Source organism: Anopheles arabiensis, chromosome 3 (genome assembly GCF_016920715.1).
Source record: "Anopheles arabiensis isolate DONGOLA chromosome 3, AaraD3, whole genome shotgun sequence".
NCBI lineage: Eukaryota > Metazoa > Arthropoda > Insecta > Diptera > Culicidae > Anopheles > Anopheles arabiensis.
The window spans coordinates 9,121,343-9,139,262 of record NC_053518.1 but is presented as its reverse complement, the minus strand read 5'-3'; the positions used below and the strand labels follow the sequence as shown (position 1 = coordinate 9,139,262).

At 46.2% G+C, this 17,920-nt stretch overlaps 2 protein-coding genes across 9 annotated transcripts; one reads left to right on the top strand and one right to left on the bottom strand.

Moving 5' to 3' along the window:
• Positions 1-70: 70 nt before the first annotated feature.
• On the bottom strand, positions 71-15,424 carry LOC120900242 (keratin, type I cytoskeletal 9). 8 transcript variants are annotated; one of them, XM_040306994.1, is made up of 6 exons: positions 15,259-15,424; positions 6,622-7,136; positions 6,357-6,538; positions 5,814-6,288; positions 4,605-5,186; positions 71-1,870 (listed from the first exon to the last, which is right to left on the bottom strand). In XM_040306994.1, exons 1-6 carry the CDS (start codon positions 15,307-15,309, stop codon positions 1,843-1,845), a joined length of 1,833 nt encoding a protein of 610 aa, XP_040162928.1. In that variant the 5' UTR covers positions 15,310-15,424; the 3' UTR covers positions 71-1,842. The 8 variants fall into 8 exon arrangements, with proteins under 8 accessions (XP_040162928.1, XP_040162927.1, XP_040162926.1 ...); XM_040306993.1 differs by having other exon boundaries at positions 71-2,260; positions 4,605-5,189; positions 6,357-6,541; positions 15,259-15,423; XM_040306992.1 differs by having other exon boundaries at positions 4,605-5,189; positions 6,357-6,541; positions 15,259-15,423.
• A 373-nt stretch (positions 15,425-15,797) lies between these two features.
• On the top strand, positions 15,798-17,846 carry LOC120903373 (dnaJ homolog shv). The gene is made up of 3 exons (XM_040312785.1): positions 15,798-16,165; positions 16,254-17,101; positions 17,186-17,846. Exons 1-3 carry the CDS (start codon positions 16,017-16,019, stop codon positions 17,248-17,250), a joined length of 1,062 nt encoding a protein of 353 aa, XP_040168719.1. The 5' UTR covers positions 15,798-16,016; the 3' UTR covers positions 17,251-17,846.
• Positions 17,847-17,920: the final 74 nt, after the last annotated feature.

Below are 17,920 nucleotides of genomic sequence, written 5' to 3'. Positions count from 1 at the left end.
ATAAACCCCAGAACGATGATCATGCATTTGTCATCATGTTTAAGTAGAACACACGATCCGCCCTTCACCGTTCGTTTAGATGCGCCCAAGAGCGAGACTTCCTTTCGATTCGATTTATTTTTGTACTATGAAGTAGGTATAAAAGACAATAGAAAAAGAGCTGTATGTGTTGTTGACGTTGTTGTGTTGTAGCTATTTTGCTAGGGCTTGCTTTTTTTTAAATGTAGGCGAACACTAGCTGAAGAATGGTCCAGGTCAGGGGGGGGGGGGGGATGGTTTTCAGTGTAAGAAAGGGTAGAAAACGGACGAAGCTCAACGCTCTTTTCTGCACGTTTTATTTCGAAAGCAGCGCAATGCGTGTGTCGCGTGGTGTAGTGGTGTAGTGTGCTGCGTGTAGGTGCGTGCAATGCACAGAACTGCCGCTGTGTGTACATTTTTGGACAGATCTAGTAATCGAGTTTCGTTGAGGAAAAAATGTTAAAGCTCTCTCCTCATGCGGAGATCAATTCAATTCGGGTTGTTGTTGTATCAGTCGAAAAAGCTACAAACTACTCGAGATGGTGGAGGAGAGGGAGTTGGTAATATCTACTAGCACGCTACAGCATTGCGTAGTTTTGTGAGGAGTGTGTGATGATTTCCAACGTATATTTTCAGCAATTTTAGCTTTGATGAGGAATGTTGTAGTTGTTTCGTTGTCGAAGCAAAATGCACGCGCTACGACGCATTGCTCTAGTAAAATAACACAAGAATTGAGGAAGCAAACTAAGAAATACTCTCTAGTAGTGTAGGAACAAAAGTAGCGCTTCCCCATGTGTGCGTGTTCCTCCTCTAGGTGGACAAGTAAGCATGCGCGGATTTGTACATCAGTTCCTACCGGTTTTCATTGCAATTTTGCAGCTGCTTTTCTCGTGTTTCATCCAAAATCCAGGAACCAGAAAATTGAGCTCCAGGATACACGATTTAGTAGTGTGTCAGTCTTGTTTTTGCGCTCTTCCTTCCCATTGCTTTCTTGCTGTTGTACACATCCATGGCGCGCATTCTTACTTGCATATATCCAAACAAAATCAATCATCTGCTAATAAAGAAGGACTTTTTACTACTACACCTACCATAAACCATTACGAACAAATTACTTAGGGATAGAAGCAAAGTAACGATCTTCTTCAATAGTACTATTAAAAATGCTCTATTGAGTGCTAAATTAAACAACAACGCCTTGTTATAACTGAATGAGAACGATTGCTCCAATCAATGCTCTTCTGGACTCTCTCTCTCCCTTTCTCTCTGTTACGTGCTCTCCACAGAACGCGTGAACTATACACGTCCGTTTTAGCGCAGTAGATTATCCTTTTCTGTAGTTTTTTTAATTACATTATCATCTCTTACACATTAAATTCACCTAATGTTAGCATTGCTTCCACGTGTTTTCGTGTTTAATGCTGTTTTATTTTGTTAGTTTTACCTTCATTATGCTATTTTAATAAATTAGTTTTCTCTTTTCGTTATTGGATTCATTCGTTTCTATGATTCTGTGTGTGTTGCACATCAATTGCCTATCTCCTCCGACTAAACCACACGCTGTGTTGGCATTGAGTTAAAGTAAGATTTGTCTAGCATGTTTCTCTACGTCCTCTCTCTCTCTCTCTATTCTGCACGATGTTTTCTTTTGCTTTGGTTTAGTGTTGTAATCTTCTCTTCCTCCTTCCTCTGAAACAACTACTGCTCTTCTCCTTCCTTGATAGCTCGTCTTACTACCTTGCTGTGTGTATTTCCTGTTGTCTAGTTTTCACCTCTATTATCTTCTCTATTACTTGTAATCTCAGATTAAACTTCATCTAAATTTCATAGCCGTGTCGTTCTATTGTAGCAGCTAAGGAGAAAGAGAGAAAAAAGTAAGACGATGATAAAAAAGAAGAGAAAAAATGGAGAAAAAAGAAGAAACAAGAGAAGAATACATGAGAAAAATGAGGGAGTGATGTGTGGTGGCGCACAGCAAAAAGCTGGGTTTTGCGTAAATGGTTTTTGTGTTGCTGCTGCGCGCACGGGGAGGAAGGGGCACGTACTCTGCTGTGAAGAGGTATTGTTTTGCAGGACGAGCAATTGAAATACTATTGAGATGTGATGAGTTAACAGATGAAGGAGACGATACACGATGGTCGAAAGTAGTAGTAGTAGTAGTAGTAGTACTAGTAGTAGTAGTTGGTGGTGATGGTGGTGGGACGAGCAGAGGAGCAAAACCTAGCTGGCGGGCTAGAGGGAACTAAGAAGAGAGGATCGATAGATAATAGAATATACAAGGGAGATAGTAAAAGATCATGGATTAAACACACAGTGTTATGCTAGTTTTTTAAGGGCTTTGCTGTTGGTTTTGGTTAGCAAAACATAATGTGATGTGTGGAGCAGGTTACATCTATAAAACACACATAGCAATTTGATTGTTACACACATCGAACGGAGCAAACGTTTGGATATATATATGGGGTTTTTGTGGGTAAGTAAGGAGAAAGACACATACAGCCTGCTGGCTGGTACACTAACTATACATAGATAGACTCTAACAAACAGCAGCAAATGCACAACAACACACTACACAACCTTCAGTTACATCAGTGCAGAAGCTCTCTCTCTCTCTCTAACTAAAGAGCAGCTAAAGGAGCTAAATGGAGTGAGAAGGCATTAATGAAGGAAATGTCGGGGAAACGCAACAATGCAACCGTGTCTCTGTGAATGTCACAACACTGTATTAATATTCAAGCCATGCGCGCGTGTTTACTACTTCGAATCTTTGGAAGTTGGGAAAATAGGATACTCTTTGTAAATCTAGCTAATCCTAATATCGAGAGAAGTGTGGCGCTAATATTTGCCCGCAATTTTTACTGCCATTTTACAATCTGGCTCTAATATGCTTATTATATATCGATGATATGACTGAATGGTTCTACAGATAAAAAAGAATCACTTTTCGTTTCGTAGTTTAACAGAGAGCTTTTTATTTTACTTACTGGATCGCTTTTTTTATATGATATATACGCCTCACTAGTCTTGAGTATAGAGTACGGAAGGTCTCACGAAAGGGAGCGAGACCTCTAATCAAAAAGAACAGAAAAGTGTGTTTTTGTGTGTCGTTTGTACTTGTGATATTCGTCTATATATGTAACGATGTCAGGAATGGTCAGATCCTGTGCGTCCTCACACCAGTGAGATTCCTCACACTCTTCTCTGACCACCGATGACGTTAATGTATGTCTGTTATTTGCTAGATAATCGCTATATCATTATTAAACAGCAGGGCTCTTACATTATTAAAATACTGTGGTTTGTTTTGAACTGTGTGCAAATCTCATATCTAAAAGATCTTGTTCGCTTGTGGGTGCGTTCATCACTACATCTAACCCTATTATCTCTCTTCGCTCCCCGGAAATCCTAACGCGCAAGCAAAATTGACTAGAAGTGTAGCTATTGTTTAGATTAATAAAGATAAGGGAAGTTTTTCTTGTAGAGTAGGTGTACCTACGTGTAGGATGATGACCAAACCCCCCACACATCATGCCTTCTTAATGTCTAATGTCTCACTCTTTGTATGTACAGCAATGTGTGTGGGACCATGTGGGTGCTCTTATGTGCTTGTGCTCTAGGCATATAGGTACTCGTCCCCAAACTATCCAAGAAGCTGCTTCTGTTGGCCATTTCTGTCCTATACTGGTTGTTGTGGCATCGTAATGAAACCCTTTCCACTGGTTTTAGTATTGGTCACTCTTGCTCTAGTGGTAGATTGGTCTTCTCCTCTGCTACGCTTGGTCTTCTCCTCTGCTATGTAGTATAACTTCAGAATACTTTTCGTAAAGAGGGGGGGGGGCGGACTTGACTAATCTCGTTGTGTGGATCACATCCTAGATAACGGCGACACACTGGTCAATCTTTGCCTGAAGACAGTTGTGGGGTTACCTCGCTGCACCTCTCAAAGTGAACTTTACTTGGAAAAAAGGAATGATCTTTTCATCGAAAATGCTGCTACTTTTCTCTCTCTCTCTCTATCTCTCTCTCTTTCTCTCTCTCTTTCTCTCTCTCTCTCTACTAAGCTATTTGGGTTTTATAATTTGCTCATTCTTAACCTGCAAATCCCTCATCTATTGGTGTCAAAAGTATGTAAAAACTTAATGCCTCAACAAAAACGAACAGAAAAAGAGGCAAACCTATGACGCGCGATAGGAAAGAGGCATGTCACAAAAAGAAGAACAAATCCAGCCACACACAAAAAACATCAGACGCGCGAATATGGAGCAAATGTGCAAAAAAAACAAAAACCTTCTCTAAGGGCATAAAGCTATAACCGATCATAAAATCACACATCACACACGAAGAGCAGAAACACACACTCGCACGCACATCACAAAAGTGAAACATAACGAAACATAAAATACAGTGTCTTTGTGTGTGTGTGTGTGTAAAACGAAGTGAGTGTACCATACATCGACAAAAGATAGCAAGAGAGATTAAAAGAGGAAGTAAAAACAGTAACAACGAGTATAGGTAAAAACAACACCAGCTAGTAGTAATCGTACACATCCTTGCGCAACAGCTGCATATAGATGTCTCTACCGTACCTTTCCAGCAGCCGTCGCTTCAGTTCCGGTGGATACGTCACGTAGATGTAGTGTTCGCTCTGTCCCAGCTCACCGAAGTCGCCGCCACCGGTTGCCGCGCCGGCTGATGATCCGCCTCCCGCACCACTCGCCGCCAGCGCTGCCGCGGCCGTGCTCGTTGCGGACACATCACCGCCACCGCCGGACGCAGCGATCATTCGAGCAGCGGCGGAACCGCCTGCGGAACCTGCCGCATAGCCGTAGCCACCACCACCGTCGTCGGCCGTCGTGTAGAGCATGGCGGAAGCTGAGCCAACACCACCACCCTGGCCCCCGGGGGACGCATGTATCTGGGGCGTATGCTGAATGTCGTTACTACCGCTCGTGCCCGCGACGAGGTTGTTCAGGCTGGCGGCAGAATGATGGCCACCGTCCTGCAATCGGTAGATGCCGGAACCGCCACCGCCACCGCTGCCGCCCGTTCCCGGTTGTAGGTAGTGCCGTCCGTGGTGCAGTAGATGGCCACCGCCACCACCACTGCCCGGTGTCGGATGATGGCCTCCGAGCAGTTGTTGGTTGGTCGTGGAAGGACTAAAATCTTCACTGCTGCGCTCGCCATTTCATTTCGAACGAGGAAGGAAGGATCGGTTTTTTTTTGGTATGGTGGATAGAGTTCGGTTCATATTTGTGTATCCCAAGGAGATGTGGCGGGTTGTTGTGCCCCAGGTATATATATATAGACAAAAAGAGGAAGAAGGAAAGATCGATACGTACATATACCAAGAAGAGAAGGATTAAGATAGGTGAAAAATAACAGACAGATGTTGTGGATAGTGAGAGTAAGAAAGGAACAAAAGACGACAGAGAAGAAGAGTTGGACGATCATGGTGGGCACATCATGCACTCGCAAAGTATTCCAAAGAAAGTATCATTGAAGCAACAGAAGAAAAAAAAACATTGGTGTAAAGGTGAGGTGGTAGTGGGATACAGCAAGATAAAGAAATGGTTTGCAGCCGCAGGAAGTGGACGAAAATAGGATTGGATGGTGGCGCGTATGTGTGTGTGTATGTGTGGGAACCAACATCATAAACTGAATTAATTATAACAAGCAAATGTGTATGAGAATGATCAGTGATCGTACACTACGCGTGTTTTGCACTAAAGCGGCGTCTACTATGAGCAAATTGAGGATCATGCTGCATCCTCCCAACCAGCCCGCGCGATACTCACTCGAACAGTATCCAGATGATGTAGTAGCAAAGGCAGACGCCCATCGAAAGCACCATCACGAGCACAAACACCAGCCCCCATGGGAAGGGGCGCTGCTCTAGCGGACCGTCCTCCCAGTATCGCTCGCACGTCAAGTACCAGCAGATGGCACGGTTCATCTCCTCCTCCATGCTACGGAAGTCCTCGAGCGATAGCTGCACCAGCAGCCCGACGATACAGTCGCGCACCAGCACCTCGCAGCGCGTCTTCAGCTGGCCGATCTCTTCCGCATTACAGTTGGCCTTCATGCGCTGCATCTCCGAGAGGCGTTGCTGCTTTCGATCGACCGGTGGCAGCGAAGAGTCGACCAGATTTTGCTCACACTGTGACGTGGCGTTGCTATCGTTCTCCGACTCTTCCTCCTCGTCCTCGTCATCCTCATCGTCCTCCTCTTCATCATCCTCGTCGTCATCATCTTCCACTGGGTTGTCTTTAGCTGGAAAAGAAGTGGGAGTTTGAAGCTGTTCTCGCCGCAAAGTGACAGTAGTCATTTCTAGCACACACCTTCTTTATCTCCCTGACCAGATTTCGATCCTTTCCGACTGCTCTTCGATTTGGTGGCATCGTTCTTGTCGCAGTTATCGGCACCCTTTGTCTGAAGCACTGAGGTTACACCTTGGGGTGGTTGTCGATTCCGAAACACGTCGTCCCGAATGGTCTGTAGCATTTTCGGCAGCAGTGACTTCCTACTGCAACGGCAAAACACACACACATGACAACACTTCCAACCAACTCCCCTCTTATCTCCTCAACCCCTTTTTGCGCGTACCTTTCCGGAACCTTCGCTACATCCCGCGGCCCTGACGTAGACAGCGCCGTCCGGTACGCGGTCGCCTCACTCCACACCTCAATGTCGGTCGAGACGGCATTCGGGTCGCTGCCGAACGCTAGCGTCGCGTCCTTCGCGATCAGCACCTCACAGCGCATCATGTCGCAGTAGTCCGCCAGACAGACGGCATCTTCCGCCGTGTTGATGTTGGTCCGGTGCCGATTCTCGAAGTGCATATCGAGATGCTTCTCCTCGAAGAAGCTCTTGCCGCAGAAACCGCACGTCCACTGGCTCGGCCGGTGCTGCTTTTTGGCGCTCTGCTGCGGCCCGAAGATGTCGCGCAGCGGATGAAACGGACACTCGAGCGGCAGCTTCACCTGGTACTTCTCCAGGATGGGCAGCCAGCGCGAGTGCACGATCTTGCGCACGACGCGCGAGCTTTCGCGGGAGCATGATATCTTGAACACGCTCGGACCGGGCCATGGTATGATGGACAGTAAGCAAATAACTATCACCTGTGGTAAATGTGGGGAAGAAATGTAGAGGAAAGAATTCTTAATAGTAAACTTCAAGAATCAAGGGACTGTGTTGATCAAGTTGTTGATTAAAGAAGTCAGCGTTTAAGATTATTTTGCGCAGAGCTGTCATCACATTTCTTACTCTAAAATCAATGAGTTTGATGATATGATAAACGGCCATTAGAAGTAATCATGAAAGTTAGAGACGCTCAGTACGCCTTGCCTTTTGATTCATTTTAATTCGATTCCTATTGGAATTTAGAAATGCTGGGCTTTAAAAGCTCTAATGGGAGCTTCTGTTGGATTCCAAAAGAGAATGTGCAAAAAAGGTACTACAGAGTCCACTTCCCATCACATTAAGTTCACTTCCCGGAAGAAATAGCCAAGAAAGTATCCTAAAATTATGAGAACCCCTGAAAAATCGTTTGATGTTAAAAATCGAAAACAAAGAAACAACCCAAAAACAACATAAACCGAAAAACAACACTACATTTTATTCAAATTAAAACTGATACAAAGAACACTAAAAACATCATTAACGTAACACCGCATTGCTGCTACTTCTCCCAGTAATCTTTGTTTCCACTTTCACTTCACCAACACATTGCAATGTGCCGTTCCTCCGATGCGACTGCACAGCGTCTTTCCGCACCGATCACAGTCGGTCGGGAGCACGGGCAACGGTTTCCGGGGAGGTGAAACGGCAACCACATAGAAGGTGGTAAGCATCATGCTACCCCAAAAGCACAGCTGGTACAGCATCCTCCACGCCACCAGCAAGGGACCCGTAAGACGACAACCAGCATCGCTTTTGGATTGACTGTTGCCCGATGAAGGCCGATGTTGCTGCTGCTGCATTACTACTGCAACTCCAGCCATTTTTGCATGCCTTGCTCTGAACACTGATAAGGTTACTGCTGTTTGTTGATGCTCCTTCCCTCTTCGATTGGGTGTCACGGAGGTTAAAACCCAATCGTCGGCACTCGTCTTACGCAGCTTGGACAGCACGCACCTTGGACAGTATCAGCACGGCGTACGACCTAGTGAACAGGCAACACATTGCATTCTGACAACAACAACCACACAGACCGACCAAGCAGACGGCGATCCGAACCGCTGCACTTTCGACGCGTAACTGGTACTGACCAAGAATCGCAAACGCAATCTACTACACTGACCCAGACCACAACACCGCCCGTCCTAGAGCGAGAAGGTGCAGAACAGTTCACAAGCCATACATGCTCGATGATTCCGTGCTGCAGCTTATTTCATCAGAACGGAAGTCAAGTTAGGAGTCCTTCCTCTCTACCGCTGGCTCGTGTGCTACTGCTGCTGCTGTTTCACAGGCCAACAACAACCATTTACTTTCTCATTAAGCACGACAAAAACGTGCAAAGTACACACACACACAAAAATGTCAACGCTGTGTATGGTATAGAGCAGCACACGTTATTAATCGTGCCTGGCAGCGATGAGACCCATCACCACTGGGACCAACCTTTAGGTGCGTGCAAAAGCGCTACCATTTCACTGTGTGTTGCTTACATGAACAGTGTAATAGGTGCGTCACCTCAGCCAGACTAGTGAAGGGAAGTGAAAATACATTTAATTTCTAGTTGCCGCCCTTAAGACGCGTCTACTTCAAACTTCCCAAAAACGAATCTCCATGATTATACTACGATTGACGCTCGCCGTGAACGATAGGTTCATTTACAAATGAGGACGCGCTAGGGTAGTTATTAACCACGGCCACACAATAATATCTCAACATCGCAACTGCTTTCTCTATGTAAATATGTTTCGCACCGACGTCTGTCTCCCCCGGTGGAGAAGGTTTACGATAAGAAAGAGGCATCCGCTAACCACCATCCTCAAAAAATCCTCTGCTAATGAAACTAACACTCGCCATATTTTAAGCTATCTCTCGTGACTCTCGTCCTCTTCCTGGGCACGCTTCTTGTGGTCATTCTTTTTACGTGGTTTTGGCATTAAATAAAACCTTACCGAAGATGTTATCAGCAGCATTAGTGTTGTGTAGGGTAGCAGAATTGTGGAGAATAAAAAATAATAACCTCGGCTGGTAACCCCGAACCGAGCCCCGAAGAGAAAGGTGGTAAAAAGGGCGAAGAAAATTGCCATAAGACATAAGCTTCCGTGTTAAGGTTCTTTCCCGTTCTGCTGTCCCGGTTCATGTCGTACCGTTTCCGTTTTATGGTTTCTTATTTCGAAAGGGCAACTCGGACCGGGTGGTTCCTCTGTCCGAGTCATCAGTACTGCGCCGCCCAAAATACCTTCATTTATTTTTTGACACTCATACAGACCAGGGGAACTCCAAAGAGCGTTCCAGTACGTGTTCGAGCTATGATTCCAACAGAGTAGGGGATACAACGTTAGTAAGGGAAAATGTTCCTCACTCGTTCCAAGCAAACTGCGTTTAACAATCATTAGAACTGTGTCCGCGGTGTGTTCCATGTAGCAAAATAAATAAAGCTCCCTCTGGCATAAGGCGTTCTAGGTAATTTCCCTTTAACACCTTTCGGTGCTTTCATACTGGCCGTCGCGTCATTATTTGACCCTATCGACTCCGTCGCATGAGTGAAGCGATTTCCCCTTTTTGGTGTAATTCTTCCTGTCAAAATGACGACCACCATCACTTGAGTCCGGCCCCGTCAATGCTAATGAGCTAATGAACGATATGCAAACTCAATCATCTGCTCGATTTACTGCTCTTCGAGAGAGGGAGATAGGTACTGGGGGGAGCTACTGAACCCACGGGGGTAATGATTTTTTAGCCAGTAGCCAGGCACTCCCCCAACACCTCCAGCACGTCGCTATTAACTTCCGGCAGGGGTTTGTAGCAATAATTTGCCTCCGATTTCACTCCCCACATTGAACCGGCTAGTTGGCACGTGTGTATGAATCCAGGTGGAAAGGTGTTAGATTTGTCATTTGTGCTCTTGTGCCGTTTTACCACTGCTGTTGACTCTATTTTGTGACAAATATATGCTTTTGGTTGTGTAAAGAACTTATAAATTGTTGATTGCTCCCCCATTGTGCTATTTACATTGGAGTTAATTTGGGTATAGCGTTAGCGGTGAGCATTGTGTACACTGTTTAGAGAATCCCCAGTGATTGCTCCTTTAAAGACCCAGAGCTCCCCCATCGGTGCGTGCGTGTGTGGGTGAACAAATCGATCAGTAACTAGGTCGACTGGCTGGCAGCCCACTGCCCGATGTGGCCCGACCCTTGTGTCCTCTCGCTCTGGCGTGGCAAACACATAAACTCTAGCTAGTTGCTTGATGAACCCACAACAACGGTCCATATATACTCAGTCACCCAGTCAGTCATTCGCTCGCGCTTCCTTATCCATTATCTAGCTCTTTTTACATTATTTTCACCTTCTTTTTGCACTTCCACGAAGTGGTGCATACCAAGGGAGAAGATGGGGAAGGGGTCAAATTGTTCACTCCTCACACTCTCATCCTGTCACCGACCGAGCCCGCGCTCTGTGTGTTGTGGCTTCAGAATTGCATGTATAATTTATGCAAACATTCAAATTGCTCAGTAAATGCCGCATAGTAAAAACGGCTGGAGTGGTTTTTTTTGCTTTCTTACAACGCTGTAAACTTCTTCTACCCAAAGCAAAAGTGTACCACCTTTTCAACGGTCGCTATACGAGCAGGTCGGTGCGTTGCACTTGTGCACCAGGCAGTGGTTGGGAGGGGGCGACTTGCAGCGATAAGGGCATCGTGTGATTTTTTCAAACGTGCTGAAAGCACGGTTTTCTAGGCGCGCGCGAGAGAGATTAAACGAGAAAAAAAGAACGTTCGCTGGAAGGAGGAAGTTTCGCGTAATTTGCTCCTTTTGATTATAGTAGCGCTAGGAGTTTTTGCACGGGAGTGGGCAAAAAGAGGGCATCAAAAGGGCATTTTTTACCGGGTCATGCATGTTTTTTTTCTTCTGTTTTACTGTTGGTAGAAAATTGAAATATTATCATTCAATTGGTTGTTCAAAACAATCAATCCGTCGACCATGATAAACAGCGGCAACAGCGATTGTAGTCCTCGAACTGCGGTGAGGTGTATTAATTCAAGATTGAATTGGATTCTTTTTTCATTCCAATTTGTGGTTAAAAGGCCTGAACCAAAACCAAAACATTTATAGCTTATCAATTTTTGGGGCACCTTGGGAAGTGTTTTTGATAAAGATATTCAAAATTGCTCTACAATCACAGTGAGTTGCAGTGAGCTTCATCACGTTGAACTTTCCAAGAATAGAGCAACAGTTGGCGAAGCTCACACAGAATACAGCCAGCTTGATAGGCAAATGCACAAACCAGACGAAAACTACATAAGCTAGCGCAAATACAGCCTAGATATCCGTCACTTATTGGTTGACTCATATCAGGATATACCTTCCAACTGATAACTTAAATATCAAAAGATTTAAAATATAAAAAAAAAAAACTTTACATTACCAACTAAGCTCCTTTCACATTTATTGATCAGATGAGGCGGACTCCTACTTGGCGTAACACGTCCAACGCGGACACGCCGGTCTATATAGGCTTTCGGCTTTATTCAGTACTACGCAGCCAGATAGTCAAGTCCTTGGCTACGGGGGACCATTCTAGACTTGAACCCACGACAGGCATGTTGTTAAGTCGTGTGGGTTGATGACTGTACCATTGAACCGCCCTGAGAAGGGGACCGTTCTGGTAGATGAGGCTACAACCTATTCTGATAAAACTTATGCCAGCAATTGTGTGGAAAAGGGTATTTGATAAACATCCCTCAATTCGATTCCAACTGAAACATTCATTAGAAAGCCTTAGAATTTCTTCAAACCTTCCATTGCTTTTACAGGGCCTATTGATTTCCTTCCACTGTGTACAACATTGTATCAAAGTGGCAGGTGGCAGACCCACTAACACGCGTTCCTCAACTTCGACCAAGTAGTACAATACAGTACACCCCCGCCGCAAACACATCAGCAATCTATTATTTATGTCGGACATTTGACCTAAAAGAAAAATCGAACCGCACACGAAACACATCATCCACTTTCACTCCTTCGTTTAGAGCCTCAAACACACACCGAAAAGGGTAAAATAAAACACACACATCAGCAAACTCAGCAACCGGAAAACGGCAAACCGGAACCGGAACAGCCAGCTATCCCAAAATCATCTAACCCCAGCGTGGAGCGCGAATAATAGTGCGAATTTCCTGTCCGGCGTACGATCTCGCGAAGTACTGGAAATAGTCGCGCGCGCGTATGTGTGTGTGTCTACGAAACCAACACTACAGCTGGGGCAAGAAACTATTCAGAAACTATGTGGCATTATGGTCTATGGTGGTATGTCTCACTCGTTGGGCCTCTCCATCTCCCTCTCTTTTGTTGTACATCTCTTCCTAAGGACGATGACAAGAAATCGATTTGGTTGTGTGGTTCCCAAAACCACGAACCTCTTATGTATATTTATATATTGGTCGATTGCGTTTTTTCCCTCTTACCACCCAGTGGGAGGAGTGACGTATTCTGGCAGTTCTATTTCTATAATCATAGTGCCATACTGGACTCACCCCCACCCACTTCAATCACCATCTTGACGTTGCGTTAATTTCTCTCCAGTTCGTTTCGTGCCAGCCAGAAGACGAACCCCATTTTTCGATACATTTTGATCGTTTTAATTTCCAAACCAACCCAAACACGAAACCAAGGGCTTGGGCCAGTTTGCGTGCTTGTGACAGATTCCTGATTGGAGGAGAAGCAGGGATGTGGGGTCAGAGCAGCGGAAAGCTAAAAATAATTAATTTGAAATCAAAACTGAAGTCCCCGCGTAAGCTGGGCGGGATGTGAAGTTGTCTCCCATGGGGAGGAGCGATACGCGGTCGTCCGGACATGATCCGCGCTGGGTGGTGATGGTGGTGGTGGTGGAACTATATACAAAATTTACGACTTTTCCGGAATCGATCCAATGTCCCAATATGCCTGCCACACATAGCTCCGTCCGGATGCGTGTGAGCTCCGTCGTCGGTCCGTTTTAGGCCACAGTTTTAGCGGCTTATTAGCCTCAATCCACTCATAAATCTTCCGCAGGGAGAGGGTCCGTCTGGTGTAGTGTACAAGCTACCCCATCGAGAGGAGGAAAAGGACGACCCCTCCGATTTGCGTACGAGCGCGCCACGAAGCACTAATGTCGTCTGTCCCTCACTGGGTGGATAGTTTTTCGACTTTGTTCCCTCATTTTCCATATTGTCCAAACTTTGAAGGCTTTTTCGGAAGAAGGCCCCCCTCGTCAAGCTTCATTTCATGCATTATCATCTACAGCGAGATGTATTTCCGGGGGCTTTAAAAAACAGAGAAGCAGACGGGAGAAGATGCGGTCACAACAAATTTGGCTGCCATCCATAATGAGGACCGGGTTTTTTTTTGCTGGTGTGTCCTACGCGAAAAAGGCCACGCCGGGTTTATGTCCTGCACGTCCTGGCATCTTCTTAGCCAACTTGGCGGCGCCAAATCTTGCCCCGCAACATCACTTTATCACTTTTTATGTACTTTTACTTCGCTGCCTCTAAGGGGCCTTGCTCGTTTCGGACAGCTGGTGCCTTCTTTGCTTCATTTTACAAGCTGCCAACTTCTCGATGCGCTGCGCTGCTACTTGGATCAACAATTAAGAAAGTTTTTGGCAGCGCCCGAGGGTCCGGTCGGTTACTGGAGTTACTGGCAGTGGTAGTGGTGGTGGTGTTACTACTATTCTACTACCCCTTCCGACATCACGTCCATACTGCGATTGCAATCTATTCAACAGTTTATTATGCACAGTAATCCTTACATCCGCGAACGGTGGGGAGAACTTGTGGGCCTGTTACCGGCTACCTGTTAAAAGTTTTGGCAAGGTCCGTCGAAGCACCACCGCGAAATTCACCATTTATATAAATTGAATGGCGGGGTGGGTAGAAAGCCCTTTTTTGCGGATTAAGCGAAGCCACAAAGCATGAAAAGGGAAAACGGCACGTTTTTCTTTTACCTTTGCTTTTACAACAAGCTCTCAAGTTGTCTCTCGCTCTCTTTCTTTTTCTCACGTTCAACCCTTGCTTAGCACGGACGGGGTGGAAAATGAAGTTAACAAGAGTGGGAGAGTGCGCTAGAGATAGAGTGGTCCTGCTTTGTCGCACGGTTGTGCAAGGACGAGGGGTTGTTAAATGGCCATTTGCATGATGATGTGGGCAGGTGGTGGGTGGGTTGGTGAGGTGGGTTGATTATTGATATGAAATTCAATGAATCGGAACATGTCTAACTAGCAGCTTAGTAGGTGTAGTATTTGTGTAAAGGTGTGTGTGTGTGCGCATATTTTTCTCACACCGTCTCGTTCCATCCCTCGTATTCTTGTTTCTTCTCTTACCTCGATATTAATCGATTTAGTCCACATTCATAATCCTCTTTCATAAATGATTGGGACGAAAATGTGCGAAGACCGCTCTGCCGGGGAAAGAGAGGGAGTGAGAAAGGGCAACGGGGTTCCCTGTTCGTGTTGAGGGGACGTCGGAAAGGGGGGAGGAAATGATTTACTATTAATCCTTAGCCGAGTGCAGACAGCCGACTACATAATCAGTCGCGGGCCGACACTTTACTATTTCACCACCTCACTTTGCGCTGGACACTTTTCTTTATTTTTCACTTGCACACACACGCACACGTTTTTGCACTTTGATTGATTCACTTGGGAGCACTCATTGCGGAACAGCAGCACCACTTCTCGCTTTTCTAGCAGGAAGATGGAACACTTTACACCGAAATTCACTAATCACAATCCGTCAAAGGCATTGCGGGGTTTGCCTTCGGGGTCGAGGTCCCCTACCTGTGTTGCGGACGCGACTATAATTACACTACGGGGGAAAAAAACTCGGTCCTCCGATACGGCTTCTTGCTCTCTGCAGTATCTTTTCCCTCCCCCCTTCACACACACACAGACTCAGTTAACACAGTTTGCAGCAACAGCAGCAGTGGTTAGTACTGCCAGAGCGCAGCAAGTCGATTAGAAGCACGTACGACACGGTGCAAATGGGCCTCTTCCAATGGAATGGTACGGTTGTGTGTTACAGCGCAAACTTACCATCACCACCGCCAGTGACAGGAGAGTGTCCTTGCGCAGAAAGGACCTCATTTCCTGCAAACGCCACCAGAAAGCGGCACTTTTTGACGTTACGGCACAGGGGACCAAGATGGGGCGATCGGGGCCCGTTTGCAACGCCGCCGATAACTTACGAAACGAAATTGTCCCAATGTCCCATGGATTGCTGCGATAAAGTTTATCGTTTTTTGGCGAAAGGAAGTCTTGGTTGGCGTTTTGGTCGTTGCACAAGTTGACTTTACGAACTGAACTTAAAAAATGTTTTTATTTATGGACGAAGCGACAGAAATAACGGGAAACAATTTTTTAAATGTAAACCGAACTATTACAATTAATGAAACGGACAAATTTGCTGGAATTAATATTCAAAATGCAAAACATTCCGATCACGTTTTTCATTGTGCTTCTTCGAAAACCTGTTTCGTGTCAAAAATCGTACTTTTCGAACACCGTCTGCCCACCCTGAACGTTGACGTTTCGCGACGTCCGACGTTTGACAGCCGCTCGACCAATCAGAAAGCACCAGCTAAATGCTAAACAAAAAGGGAAAAAATAGGTACACCACGCCGCACTGATTCACTGTGATAGAAGTGGGCAAAGCTGTAATCACTGTTTCTAAATGAATTTGTGAAGCAAAAGTGCATTTATTTGTGCAAAATCAGCTGCGGCGCGTGTCCTGTATCGAGGCGCTTCAACTAAAGGCAGACAGGGGGAGAAAGAGAGAGAAACAGAGCGCAAATATGAGGACGTTCGATTTTTGCTTCACACTGCTCGTCGGCGCCGCCGTTCTGCTGCTCGTTGCTGACGATGCACTTGCCGGACGGGACTTTTACAAAATACTGGGCCTGCGGAAAACGGCCAGCAAGAACGATGTGAAAAAAGCGTACAGGTGAGTGTGCCGACTTCCTGCTGCGAGTGTCCATTTCCCGTTATCTCCGGGTTTTGCTGACGTGTTCCGTTTTTCCGTGTCATTGCAGAAAGCTAGCGAAGGAGCTCCATCCCGACAAAAACAAAGACGATCCGGATGCGTCGCAAAAGTTCCAAGATCTCGGTGCCGCGTACGAGGTCCTGTCCGACGACGACAAGCGCAAGCTGTACGATCGGTGCGGCGAGGAGTGCGTGAAGAAGGAGGATCCGTTCGCGCAGTTTTTCGGCGACTTTGGGTTCGGGTTCGGCGGGCAGGAGCAGCGGGAAACGCCACGCGGCGCCAACATCGTGATGGACCTGCACGTCACGCTCGAGGAGCTGTACAGCGGGAACTTTGTGGAGATAACGCGCAACAAGCCGGTGATGAAGCCGGCGTCCGGCACGCGCAAGTGCAACTGCCGGCAGGAGATGGTGACGCGCAATCTGGGCCCGGGCCGGTTCCAGATGATGCAGCAGACGGTGTGCGACGAGTGCCCGAACGTGAAGCTCGTGAACGAGGAGCGCACGATCGAGATCGAGATCGAGCCGGGCATGGAGAATGGGCAGGAGACGCGATTCTCGGGCGAAGGTGAACCCCACATGGATGGGGAGCCGGGCGATTTGATACTGAAGATTAAGACCGTCCCGCACACCCGGTTCGAGCGGAGGGGCGATGATCTGTACACGAACATTACGATCAGCCTGCAGGATGCGCTCGTGGGCTTTACGCTCGACATTGTGCACCTGGACGGACACAAGGTGACGGTGACGAGGGAGAAGGTGACGTGGCCGGGCGCTAGAATACGCAAGAACGGGGAGGGTATGCCGAACTACGAGAACAACAACCTGCACGGCACGCTGTACATTACGTTCGACGTGGAGTTCCCCAAGTCGCAGCTAACCGATACGGAGAAAGAAGGTAAGCTTCACATTCAACGGGGTCTCGGTTGAGTAATTTGGGAGTTTGAAGGTTTATTAACAATTTTTTCCCCTTTTTTTGCAGACATCAAGAACCTCCTGAACCAACCCTCCAACAACCGGGTATACAACGGGCTAAGATACTCATAAGAAAGGAAACACGTCAAACCCCGATCGGAACAATTGATGTGTTCACAATTAGGAAACGGTTGTGGTGAAGGGGGGTTTTATTCTGTAAACCCACCCTCCCAAAAAACCCAATACACGCAAATAGGCTGATAACAAATTTAGTGTTTGCTACAATTAGAACAAAACGCCCTCACGGGGGGGGGCGTGATGATCACAAGGGCGTATCTCTGCATTACGTTTGCTTTTGAAGCAGTCGTAAGCCCCGCGACTGTGCATTATGCTACTCTCCGATGTTCAGTGAAGTGAACAATTAGAATTTTCAACCTCTCCCCTTTTTTCATTCTCCCCGTCCTTTCCTCCCCCTCCTCTCTGTGACTCTTTCGGAGATCGCTGGACCGTTTTTGTGTCCCACCTCTCTACTAGATGGTATATTTATTTTGTTTTCTCACTGGTTTCCATTTATTCCCTTTTTCTTCTTCTTCCACCCAATGCAACAATGAACGAACGAACTGTTTTGCTCTCCATTCTGTGTTCTTGTAAGACGAATTTGTACATATGAGTTGTGTCAATAAAACAATATCGACCAAAAAAATTATGTATTTGAAAAAACCTCCAAACGAACAGTCTAATATCTTTCAATGTAGAGTCCTGATGCATGAGAAATGAAGAAAATAGTGATAAAATAGATAGG